The sequence below is a fragment of the Haemorhous mexicanus genome, chromosome 33, assembly GCF_027477595.1.
Source record: "Haemorhous mexicanus isolate bHaeMex1 chromosome 33, bHaeMex1.pri, whole genome shotgun sequence".
NCBI lineage: Eukaryota > Metazoa > Chordata > Aves > Passeriformes > Fringillidae > Haemorhous > Haemorhous mexicanus.
Window position 1 is genome coordinate 768,872 of NC_082373.1, and position 11,543 is coordinate 780,414.

An 11,543-nucleotide genomic window follows, 5' to 3' on the forward strand; every position below is an offset into this window, starting at 1 on the left:
CGGGGCTCCCCTCCCTCTCCCGGGGTCTCCCCGTACCCACGGTGGGGCCCGAACAAAGCCCGGAACGCCGGAGCGCGGCCGTGGGGGCCGGGCCGGGCCGTGTTTGCCGGAGCTCTCCCCCTGCCCCGGAAGTCCCGCGCTCCCGGAAGTCGCGCTGCTCTCTCGGTCTCTTTCCGCCGCCATCTTGGGCCCCGCTCCCCGCACAGTGAGTCCCGCGCCGCCATCCGCCGTCATCCTCCGCCATCCACCGCTCAGGGCGCCGCTCGCCGCTAGCGGGATGAGCGGGTGGCCGGGAGGAGCCGGTTGAGGCCATCGATGGGGTCGTGGGCGCGCCGGGCAGGGCAGAGGGGGCGGCCCCGCGCACCGGCGGGGTGGGGGGGGGAGGAAGCGGCCTAGGCCGGGACCGGGATCAGGATCCGGCTTTGCCTGTGCCGTGCGGCCGAGCTGTCTCGGTAGATTTTCCCGGTAGAGGGAGGCGCGCGTTGTCCGAGCGGGGTGGGAAGGACGAGTTACCGGTGGTGGCCCCCGGGCTGTACCGGAGCCCCGGCGAGCCCGGGCCTGTCGGTTTGTCCCTTCCCGTAGAAATGCCCGGCGAAGCCACAGAAACCGTCCCGGCCACGGAGCAGGAGCTGCCGCAGCCGCAGGCGGAGACAGGTGAGGCCGGGGGGTGCTCCGGGGCGGTTTCGGGGGTGATTCCCGGGATCCCCTCACCGGGCGGGGAGCTGCGGCTTCCCGGGGAGGCTGGGCCGGGAGCCGGTGGCGGCGGGGGTTGTGTGACCCCGGTTTGAGTCTTGTCACGTGCCCTGCGGGGGTTTTGGAGTGTTCTTTCCGTGGTCTCGCTGTGGCCAAAACAAACCGGGCCGGTTCTGTGGTTTTCCGGTCGGAGCACGCGGGGAACGTGACCGGGGACGGGGCAGCGGAGCGGGGACTCCTCGTGTCCCAAAGTCCCGGCACCGGGGACGGCTCCGAGCTCGGTTTGGGTGGGAGAGGAGGGCAGCGGCCGTGGCCAGGTCCGAGTGTTGGATTTGGGAACCTGTCCCGTTGGATTTGGGCTCCTGTCTTGTTGGATTTGGGATTCTGTCCCATTGGATTTAGGGATTCTGTCCCATTGGATTTGGGGACCTGTCCTATGGGATTTGGGGCTCCTGTCCTATTGAATTTGGGGACCTGTCCTGTGGGGTTTAGGATCCTGTCCCATTGGATTTGGGGATCCTGTCCCATTGGATTTGGTGATTCTGTCCCACTGGATTTGGGGACCTGTCCTATGGGACTGGGGGTCCTGTCCTGTTGGATGCAGGGATTCTGTCCCATGGGATTTGGGATCCTGTCCCATTGGATTTGGGGATCCTGTCCCATTGGATTTGGGGATTCTGTCCTATTGGATTTGAGGGTCCGCCCCACTAAATTTGGGGGTCTCTCACTGAATATTGGGGATGTGTCCCACTGGATTTGGGGTGTTTCATTGAATTTTGGGGAGCTGTCCCTCTGGATTTGGGGGTCTTTCATTCAATTTTGGGTGTCTGTCCTGTCAGATTTGGGGGTCTGTCCTGTTGCATTTGGGGGTTTCTCACTGAATTTTATGTCTGTCCCTTTGGATTTGGGGTCTGTCCCTTTGGATTTGGGGTCTGCCCCGTTAAGTTTGGGGATCTTTCATTGAATTTTGGATGTCTGTCTTGTTGGATTTGGGGGTCTCTCATAGGATTTGGGGTGTGTCCCATTGTGGGACCACCACTGAGGGCAGGTGACAGAGAGGGGACACAGGGAGGGAGCTGAGTGATGGCTGTTGCTGTGACAGCTGCAGCCATGATTCCCAGGAGCTGCTGAGCTCCTTATCCCTCCCGGCGTAGCTGGAATTCCTCTTTGGGGCCCCCTCCCTTGGAATGGCTCCTCTGTCCCTCTCAACTGACAGCTCCCAAAATTCTGCTGCTCGTTGGATTCCTCAGGCAGCTCCTTGGATTTTCATCTTTTTCCTTGGAAAAACTCTGGAGATGTGGGGCTGGTGTACGCTGATCCAGAGGAATTCTGGGCAGAAATCCCCTGGTTTTGGGGAATCCTTTGGCTTGGGATGTTTGAGAAGGAACCAAGCAAAGGTGGGGCTGTGGGGGAGAAGCAGGAATGATTGTGTTCATCAGGAATGTGCTCAGAAGGAACAGGGAGAGCAGGAGGGATAAAAGATTGTTCTGGAGAGGGTGGCTCTGCATGGCCTGTTCCGTGCCCTTGGCAGCACTTGCTGCTCCTTTGGGAGGCACCAGGACGTTCCTTGGAGCAGGAAATGTCCTGGCACTGCTGTCCAGCTCCAGCCCTGCCCATCCTTCCCGCAGTGCCCTGGTTTGGGGTAAAATGGGGCATTATCAGCACCTTTCAGGGCCTCATTCCTGGGGCAGGACAGGGATGGCATTCCCTGCATGTGTCACTGCCAGGACACAACTGTCACCCTGATCCCAGGGTGGGACAGGGACACAGCCCCTGGGAGGGACAGGATCCAACATGTTAGGGGGTCAGAGCAGGTTTAGGGGGTCCAGGCAGGGTTATGGGGTCAGGACAGGGTCCAGGCAGGGGACCCCACACTGCAGGGACCCCCTCCCCACAGCGAGTGGACCCCCACCCTCCTCAGCACCTCCTAGCACAGGGGTGACCAGAAACATTGAAGGGTTTTTGTGTAGAAAACAGTACAAAAGGGACAGGGACACAGCCCCTGGGAGGGACAGGATCTGTGGAACAGGGCTGGCTCTGGGCTCTTCAGCATGTGTCACTGTCCTGGGTGGCAGCAAGACCAGGACACAACTGTGACCCTGATCCCAGAGTGGGACAGGGACACAGCCCCTGGGAAGGACAGGATCCATGGCACAGGGCTGGCTCTGGGCTGATCCCAGAGTGGGACAGGGACACAGCACCTGGGAAGGACAGGATCCATGGCACGGGGCTGGCTCTGGGCTGATCCCAGGGTGGGACAGGGACACAGCCCCTGGGAAGGACAGGATCCATGGCACGGGGCTGGCTCTGGGCTGATCCCAGAGTGGGACAGGGACACAGCCCCTGGGAAGGACAGGATCCATGGCACAGGGCTGGCTCTGGGCTGATCCCAGAGTGGGACAGGGACACAGCCCCTGGGAGGGACAGGATCCATGGAACAGGACTGGCTCTGGGCTGATCCCAGGGTGGGACAGGGACACAGCCCCTGGGAGGGACAGGATCCATGGAACAGGGCTGGCTCTGGGCTGATCCCAGAGTGGGACAGGGACACAGCCCCTGGGAGGGACAGGATCCATGGCACGGGGCTGGCTCTGGGCTGATCCCAGGGTGGGACAGGGACACAGCCCCTGGGAGGGACAGGATCCATGGCACTGGGCTGGCTCTGGGCTGATCCCAGGGTGGGACAGGGACACAGCCCCTGGGAGGGACAGGATCCATGGCACGGGGCTGGCTCTGGGCTGATCCCAGGGTGGGACAGGGACACAGCCCCTGGGAGGGACAGGATCCATGGAACAGGGCTGGCTCTGGGCTCTGCAGCTCCCAAGGGCGGCACCGTGCCCGGGCTGGTTCTGCTGGTTGGACCAGCACTGCCCTGCCCAGCTCTGCTGGGCTCTGCCCTCCCTTGGATCTCCACTGGCTGCTGGGAATGTCACTGGGAATGTCAGGGCTCTCTCCAGGCTCTCAGGAGCTGGAAGCTGAACTCTCCCATGGCATCTTCCCTAAATGGTGCCCTTTGATTGCTGGTTGGCATTGGGAATTTCATTGGGAATGTCTCCCCAGGCTCTCTTGAGGCTCAGCTCTGGCTCAGGAGCTGGAAGCTCAGCCCTGGCATGGCCTCTTGCCTAAACAGTGCCCTTTGATAGCTGGTTGGCATTGAGAATTCCATTGGGAATGTCTCCCCAGGCTCTCTCCAGGCTCAGCTCTGGCTCAGGAGGTGGAAGCTGAACCCTCTCATGGCCTCTTCCCTAAACGGCGCCCCTTGACTGCTGGTTGGCATTGGCAATGTCAGGGCTCTCTCCAGGCTCTCAGGAGCTGGAGGCTCATGGCCTGTGGCCTGAGCAGTGCCCTTGGCTCACCAGCTGGTGTTGGGAGTGGCCAGGCTCTCTGCAGGCTCTCCTGGGCCTGGCTGGGGAGCTGGAAGCTGCTCCTGCTCAGTGGGACTTGCCTTAATAAACTGTTGTTCTCCCCATTCAGCTCCAGCTGCCCCCGTTCCTGCTCCCATCCCTGCTCCAGGTACTCCTGTAACCCCTGGTGTGCCGCATTAACCAGCCTGTGCCATCCTGGGGGTTGCATTCCATTAACCCTAACAGCTTCCAGGGAACTGGGGGGCACTGGGGGGCCTGGCCCCACCACCCCCATGTCGTTGTGCCCTCAGGGCATCTGCCCATGTCACCCCTGGCTGGAGGGAGGGGGCTCCCAGGGCACTTCAGGAGTAATTCCACATGTCAGTGGAATTATTTTTATATTTTATTTATTCATATAATTATTTTTAGGTTATATTTCACTTTCCCTTCCTCTTCTTGGGTGGGTCTTTGTTCCCCCTGCAGCCCAGGGGGCCTCATGAGCAGCTCTGGATGTCCTGACAGACTTCTGGGGCTCCACAGAGGTTGTGACAGCCCCTTTGGCAGGGCAGAGCTGGATCCCTGCATCCCTGGCCTGCTGGGGCTTCCTGGTGGTTCAGGGAGTGCCTCCTGCCATTCAGGACTCTCAGGAAAATCTGTGTTCTAGAAGGGGATGAACGCCCTGGTCTGTGCTGACCCTGGCAGTGCCTGCTGGGCCAGAGGCCAGAGGAATGCCAGGGCTGGCTGCATGCCCCCTCCCTGTGTCTCCTTCTCTCCCTCCCTCCTCTCACGGCTCACTCTGTTTCTCTCCTTTAGCTGTTCTTCATGCTGCTCATTCCCCACCTCTGACTCCATCTCCATCCGCCCAGGCGCAGCTGCCCAGCACTGCCCCGGCTCTGCAGGGCCCCCCAGGCCCCGTGTCCCCCCCGGTGGTCCCAGCTGCAGCCATCCCTGTGTTCTCTGTGCCCCCCCAGCCCCCTGCCCCGGCTCTGCTGGTCCCAGCCACCACTGCCCCTCCTCCAGCTCCACAGGCCCCTGTGGGTTTTGCAGCCCCAGGATCTCCAGGGCCTGCCCCAGTTAGCCCAGTGTCCCCAGGATTCCCAGCTCCAGTGTCACCTGGCCTGGCTCCTGCTTCTGCTGCAGTGACAGTGGCCCCTCTTGTCCCAACAGTGAGCCCCAGTTCTCTCCCAGCTGCTCTCACCTCTCCCATGAAATCTGCTCCTGCTGCAGCCTCCGTGGGAGCAGCACCTTCTGTGGGAGCTGCACCTCTGGCTCCTCTCCCTGCCTCTGGAGCAGCCCCAGCCCCTCTCCCTCCCTCTGGAGCAGCTCCAGCCCCTCTCCCTGCCTCTGGAGCAGGACTAGCCCCTGGAGCAGCCCCAGCTCCTCTCCCTGCCTCTGGAGCAGCCCCAGCTCCTCTCCCTCCCTCTGGAGCAGCCCCAGCCCCTCTCCTACCTCCCCCATCCCGTCCCCTTCTGGCATCTCCCCCACCAGTGCCTCCCACTTTGCTGCCTGCTCCCACGGTGGCAGTGTCCCCCCAGAGTCCAGGATCACCCCCACTTCCCACAGTCCCGGTGTCTCCTGGAATTCCTGCTGTTCCAGCCTCTCCCCGAGCCCCAGCCCCAGCCCTGGTTGGTGCCATCTCTCCCCCTGTCTTCCTGGCTGCCCCCAAAGCTCCTTTGTCACCCCCTATCCCTCTGCTGCCAGCTGGGATGTCCCCTGGGCATCCTGCTGCTGGCCCAGCCCCTGGTGCCCCAGTCTCACCACTGCTCCCAGTTGCTCCTTCTGCTGCCAAGGCCTCTCCCATGGCCCCCCCAGCTGTGGGACCCCCAGTCCCTCCCTCAGTGGCCAGGACCCCTCCTGGGAGCCCGGCCCCTCGGGCAGCTCCAGTGGCTCCTGCCCTATCCACACCTGCTCTGGGAGCTGCCATCTCTGTCCCAGGGTCTCCAGCGAGCCCAGTGTTCCCAGCAGCAGCTCCTGCTGTCCCCTCTGCCAGCTGTCCCCCTGTCACACTGGCCATGGCAGCTCCAGCCACCCCTCCTGCGGCCAAAGCAGCTCCTCCAAGTCCAGCTGCTGCCCCCTCTCCTCCTGTCACACCACCCATGGCAGCTCCAGCCACCCCTCCTGTGGCTAAAACATCTCCTGCTGCCCCTGTCACCCCACCCATGGCAGCTCCAGCCACCCCTCCTGTGCCCAAAGCAGCTCCTGGGAGCCCGGTCACTGCCCCAGCTGCCCCCTCTGTCCCTGTCACACCGCCCCTGGCACCTCTGGCCACCTCTCCTGTGGCTAAAACATCTCCTCCTGCCCCTGTCACGCCGGCCGTGGTGGCTCCAGCTGCCCCTCCAGTGGCCAAAGCAGCTCCTGGGAGCCCGGTCAGTGCCCCCTGTGCCCCTGTCACAGCGGCCATGGCAGCTCCCCCCTCTCCAGCTGCCCCTCCCTCAGCCAAAGATGCTGCCAAGGGCTCTGTTGCTGCCTCAGCTGCCACTCCAACTCCCCCCAGCCCAGCTCCAAGCACCCCACCTGCAGCCAAAACTGCTCCCAAGAGCCATATTGCTGCTCCCCCATCCCCTGCCACCCCAGCTCCTGCAGCTCCACCAGCTCCAGCTGCCCCCCCAGCAGCTAAAACACCCCCAAAGAGCCCTGCCAAAGCCACCCCAGCTCCAGCCACCCCCACTGAGGACAAGACACCCCCAAAGAGCCCTGCCAAAGCCACCCCAGCTCCAGCCACCCCCACTGAGGACAAGGCACCCCCAAAGAGCCCTGCTAAAGCCACCCCAGCTCCAGCCACCCCCACTGAGGACAAAGCACCCCCAAAGAGCCCTGCCAAAGCCACCCCAGCTCCAGCCACCCCCACTGAGGACAAGGCACCCCCAAAGAGCCCTGCCAAAGCCACCCCAGCTCCAGCCACCCCCACTGAGGACAAAGCACCCCCAAAGAGCCCTGCCAAAGCCACCCCAGCTCCAGCCACCCCCACTGAGGACAAGGCACCCCCAAAGAGCCCTGCCAAAGCCACCCCAGCTCCAGCATCCCCTGGAGCAGACAAAAAACCTCCCAAGGGCAGCCCTGTCACTGCCTCATCCACTCCTGTGGCTCCAGCACCTTCAGCTGCCCCTGCTGAGGATAAGGCACCCCCAAAGAGCCCTGCCAAAGCCACCTCTGCTCCACCAGCCTCTCCTGAGGCCAAGACACCCCCAAAGAGCCCTGCCAAAGCCACCCCAGCCTCTCCTGAGGCCAAGACACCCCCAAAGAGCCCTGCCAAAGCCACCCCAGCCTCTCCTGAGGCCAAAACACCCCCAAAGAGCCCTGCCAAAGCCACCCCAGCCTCTCCTGAGGCCAAAACACCCCCAAAGAGCCCTGCCAAAGCCACCCCAGCTCCAGCCACCCCCACTGAGGATAAGGCACCCCCAAAGAGTCCTGCCAAAGCCACCCCAGCTCCAGCCACCCCCACTGAGGACAAGGCACCCCCAAAGAGTCCTGCCAAAGCCACCCCTGCTCCACCAGCCTCACCTGAGGCCAAGGCGCCCCCAAAAAGCCCTGCCAAAGCTACCCCAGCCTCTCCTGAGGCCAAGGTATCCCCAAAAAGCCCTGCCAAAGCCACCCCAGCCCCTGCTGAGGCCAAAACACCCGCAAAGAGCCCTGCCAAAGCCACCCCAGCTCCAGTGGCCCCTGCTGCAGCCAAAGGACCCTCAAAAAGCCCTGCTGAGGCCAAGGCACCCCCAAAAAGCCCCGTCAAAGCTACCCCAGTTCCATCTACCCCTGCTGAGGCCAAGGCACCCCCAAAAACCCCTGCCAAAGCAACTCCCCCCACAACCACCCCCGCTGCAGCCAAAGCACCCCCAAAAAGCCCTGCTGAGGCCAAGGCACCCCCAAAAAGCCCTGCCAAGGCCACTCCAACTCCAGCAGCCACAACCCCACCTCCTGCCCCAGCCACGGGCGTTTCTGGTGCCCCTCCAAAGCCCCCAGCCCCTGCCAAGAAGCAGCAGCCCCCCACCAATAACAAGGTGGCCAAGCCGGCCGCCCGCCCCCCCTCGAAAGCCGCGCCCGGCGCTGACGACGAGGACCTGCCACCTCTGCTCCCCCCCGAGCCACCCGTGCTGCTGGAGCTGTCCCCTCCCACGGGGGTCCTGGCACCACAGCCCGTCCTCAAGAATGACAAGGGTATTTGTCCATACGTGCATGGAGTGTCACTGGCTGCCCACGGGGTACTAACGGCGTGCCCGGTGTGCCACGGGGAGCACGGGGCTGGGCACGCTGCCGGCGGTCACTAACGCGTGTCCTCGGGCACGGAGCACGGCGTGGTGTTTGTGGTTTGTGGTTTGTTTGTGGCATGGGCACTGCGAGATGAGCTGAGCTGAGCTGAGCTGAGCTGAGCTGAGCTGGCTTCACACCGAGGAGATGCCACGTGCCTGACACTGCTGTGTGTGGTGGCCTCGTGGTGGCCTCGTGTCCGGCTGGCAGTGTTGGTGCCAAACTGGGATGTCCCCACGCTATGCCTGAAGTGTTGGGAGCCCAGGGCACACCTTGACACCTGCAGAGAGGTTTGCCAAGGCTCCTGTGGGCCATGAGGCCCTTCCCAGAGGACTGAATCCAGGTAATGGCTGCATGGGAGCATCAGGGTCACCTCCAGGTGACCTCCAAGGCTGGGGACACTGAGCTCTGCTTCAATAACCAGTGTGGTCAGTGCCGTGGGTCACAACTGCAGCTGGTGGTGGCCCTCTGGGCACCCAGAGGTGCTGTCCCCTGAGGGGGGTTCAGGGTTATCCCAGATTATCCCTGTAGTGAAGCCACGGATGTGCAGCAGCCCTGGGGGCTCAGTGAGGGGGTCTTGGTGCTGTGTGTCAGCTCTAGGTTTGAGGGGACTCAAGAGAGGTCCTGTCACACTAAGCTGCTGCCACCTCAGCACCCTGGGAGTGCCACCCACCTCCTCCTCCAGGCAGTGCCACAGGCTGGAGCCACCTTGGGATTCATTCTGGAGCCTCTGGGCACCTGTGGGGCTCTGGCACCCTGCTCCCACCATGGCAAAGCTGAGAACCCACTCGTGCCACCCTGCTGATGGCATTCAGAGCGCAGGGAATGCTCCATCCACCACCTACCTGGGCTGACTGGTGGCAAACCAGTGTGGCCTGGACCTACCTGAGATGGGAAGAGTGAGGGGTGTGTGTGTCTCTGCAGGGTCTGGCACAGAGTCCGACAGCGATGAATCCGTACCAGAGCTCGAAGAGCAGGACTCCACGCAGGCCACGACGCAGCAGGCACAGGTAGGGCAGGTGGCACATGTGGATCAGAGTCCCTGCAGTGTCACCCCAGCATTGTCACAGATCCCTCTGGTTTTCCCTCCCCACAGCTCGCGGCAGCAGCCGAAATAGACGAAGAACCCGTCAGCAAAGCAAAACAGAGCCGGAGCGAGAAGAAAGCTCGCAAGGTGAGGCTTCACCTGGCCCTGGTGAACGGCCCCTGGGCTCAGAGGCACGCTGGGGATCTCACCAGTCCTGGATTGGAGTAGCCCGGGAGTGCTGCTCCGTGGCAGCGGATGCATGTTTCCATGTGTATCCATGCAGCAAATGTTGGATCTGGGACTCTGCAGAGAGGATTGGGCACATCTGGGCTGGCTCCAGAGCTTTTTCTCCCTCGCTGACCTTTCCCTGGTGTTTTTCAGGCAATGTCCAAGCTGGGCCTTCGCCAGGTGACAGGAGTCACCAGAGTGACCATCCGGAAATCCAAGAACATCCTCTTTGTCATCACAAAGCCAGACGTGTACAAGAGCCCAGCGTCAGACACTTACATCGTCTTTGGCGAGGCCAAGGTGAGCCCACCCTGGCACCAGCAGGGCAGGGTTCCTTCCTGTCACCTGTGCACTGTGTGCCTCCTGCCAGGGAATGTGCTGGCACTGCCCAGGACTGGCCTCACTGCTCCTCTCCCTTCTCTTCCCTCCTGCAGATCGAAGACCTGTCCCAGCAGGCTCAGCTGGCAGCTGCCGAAAAGTTCAAAGTGCAAGGAGAACCTGTTTCCAACATCCAGGAAAACACACAGACCCCCACGGTGCAGGAGGAGAGCGAGGAAGAGGAGGTGAGGCCTTCCCCAGCCTCTCTGTGGGGCCGGGCTTTGGGTTAATCCACAAATTCCTCTCCTTCATCCGCATTTCAAAGGGAGAGAGCACAGGGTCCTGCCCTGGGGGTGTTGACAGTGCAGGCCTGCCCTCCTGGCTGCCAATCCAACCCCAGCCCGTGCCAAGCCTGGAACTGGCACCAATCCTGGGCTCTGTTTCTCCTTGAGGTTGACGAAACCGGCGTGGAGGTGAAAGACATCGAGCTGGTGATGTCGCAGGCGAACGTGTCGCGGGCGAAGGCCGTGCGAGCCCTCAAGAACAACAGTAACGACATTGTAAACGCGATAATGGTGAGTCCCGGGGGGCAGCAGCTTTTGGGGGGGTTCCCCGGGGGGAGCTGCTGCCTCTGGGCTGCCTCCTGACTGCCCTTCTCCCCACAGGAACTGACGATGTAGCCGCCGGAGGGAGGAGCCTTTTTTGGTGTTTCAGAGAAGAGTAAAATACAACTAAATTTAAAATTTGTACTATTTCTATCGGTTAATAAAGTTGTGGCTTATTGTTGGTGAAATCTCTGCTCTGTGCTGCTTTGCTGCCTGCCCTTCCCTGGGAGTTGTGGCCCCAGGGTGGAGCCTTCCTCCCGGGAAGATCCCGGTGCTGATAGCCCGTCCTGGAGCACCACCTGCCTGTTCCCTCCTTTCCTTCCTGTCCCAGAGCCTGGCTGGACACCAGCCCAGCTGCAGGGTCACCCCTTCATCCCCTCAGGGTTCCCTTCAGGGGGGCTCTTCACTGCCCTGCAGTGGGATGGGGATCAGGGGTGAGAGAAAGGCTGGGGGCTCCTTGGGGTTCACACCTGGGCTGTAGCCAGGTGGTGGATGAACATGGACAGCCCTGTGTGATGTCTTGATCCATGATTTGGGATCCAGGGCACCTTGGTTTGTGGATGATACCGGTTTGGGTGGGATGTTGATCTGCTGGAGGGCAGGAAGCTCTGCAGAGCCAGCTGGACAGGATGGGCTGAGGCCAGTGGGTCAACAAAGCATCACCAACCCCATGGAACATTCTAGGCTGGGGGAGAGGGGCTGGAAAGCTGGGAAAGGCACCAGGGTGTGCCCAGGATGGCACCTGGGCTGTCCCAGCCAGGGGAACAGGGATTGTCCCCCTGTGCTGGCACTGCTGGGACCCCTGCAGTGCCAGGTCCAGCCCTGGGCTCTCCTGGCCGCAGAGACATCGAGGGGCTGGAGCAGCAGGAGGAGGCTCTGGAGAAGCCCTGAGGGAGATGGGAAGGGGCTCAGCCTGGAGGGAAGGAGGAACAGGAGGGGAATTTTCACCCCACAACTCCCTGATGGGAGAGCAGGGTCAGGATCTGCTCCAGGGAACAGCAGGAGGAGAAAGAACAGCCCCAAATTCCTCCAGGAGAGGTTGAGGTTGGACATCAGGAGGAATAAAAGGTGGTCAGGCTTTGGAAG

The 11,543-nt window shown here is 62.1% G+C and overlaps 2 protein-coding genes across 2 annotated transcripts; both read left to right on the top strand.

The window, feature by feature from the left end:
• Positions 1–69: 69 nt before the first annotated feature.
• NACA (nascent polypeptide associated complex subunit alpha) lies at positions 70–10,645 on the top strand. Its single transcript, XM_059871770.1, has 8 exons — positions 70–205; positions 583–654; positions 9,204–9,289; positions 9,376–9,453; positions 9,688–9,834; positions 9,969–10,097; positions 10,305–10,427; positions 10,518–10,645. The coding sequence occupies exons 2-8, from the start codon at positions 585–587 to the stop codon at positions 10,530–10,532; spliced, it is 648 nt and encodes a 215-aa protein (XP_059727753.1). The 5' UTR covers positions 70–205; positions 583–584; the 3' UTR covers positions 10,533–10,645.
• LOC132340690 (nascent polypeptide-associated complex subunit alpha, muscle-specific form-like) lies at positions 667–9,197 on the top strand. Its single transcript, XM_059871729.1, has 2 exons — positions 667–4,206; positions 4,851–9,197. Exon 2 carries the CDS (start codon positions 5,243–5,245, stop codon positions 8,297–8,299), a length of 3,057 nt encoding a protein of 1,018 aa, XP_059727712.1. The 5' UTR covers positions 667–4,206; positions 4,851–5,242; the 3' UTR covers positions 8,300–9,197.
• Positions 10,646–11,543: the final 898 nt, after the last annotated feature.

What these genes read in the sequence shown, in the direction of transcription:
- NACA (XM_059871770.1), top strand. Translation starts at nt 585, where the DNA reads ATGCCCGGCGAAGCCACAGAAACCGTCCCGGCCACGGAGCAGGAGCTG. An exon ending in TCGTCTTTGGCGAGGCCAAG is followed by an intron (nt 9,835 to 9,968) that starts GTGAGCCCACCC and finishes TCCCTCCTGCAG; the next exon opens with ATCGAAGACCTGTCCCAGCA. An exon ending in AGGAGAGCGAGGAAGAGGAG is followed by an intron (nt 10,098 to 10,304) that starts GTGAGGCCTTCC and finishes TTTCTCCTTGAG; the next exon opens with GTTGACGAAACCGGCGTGGA.
- LOC132340690 (XM_059871729.1), top strand. Translation starts at nt 5,243, where the DNA reads ATGAAATCTGCTCCTGCTGCAGCCTCCGTGGGAGCAGCACCTTCTGTG.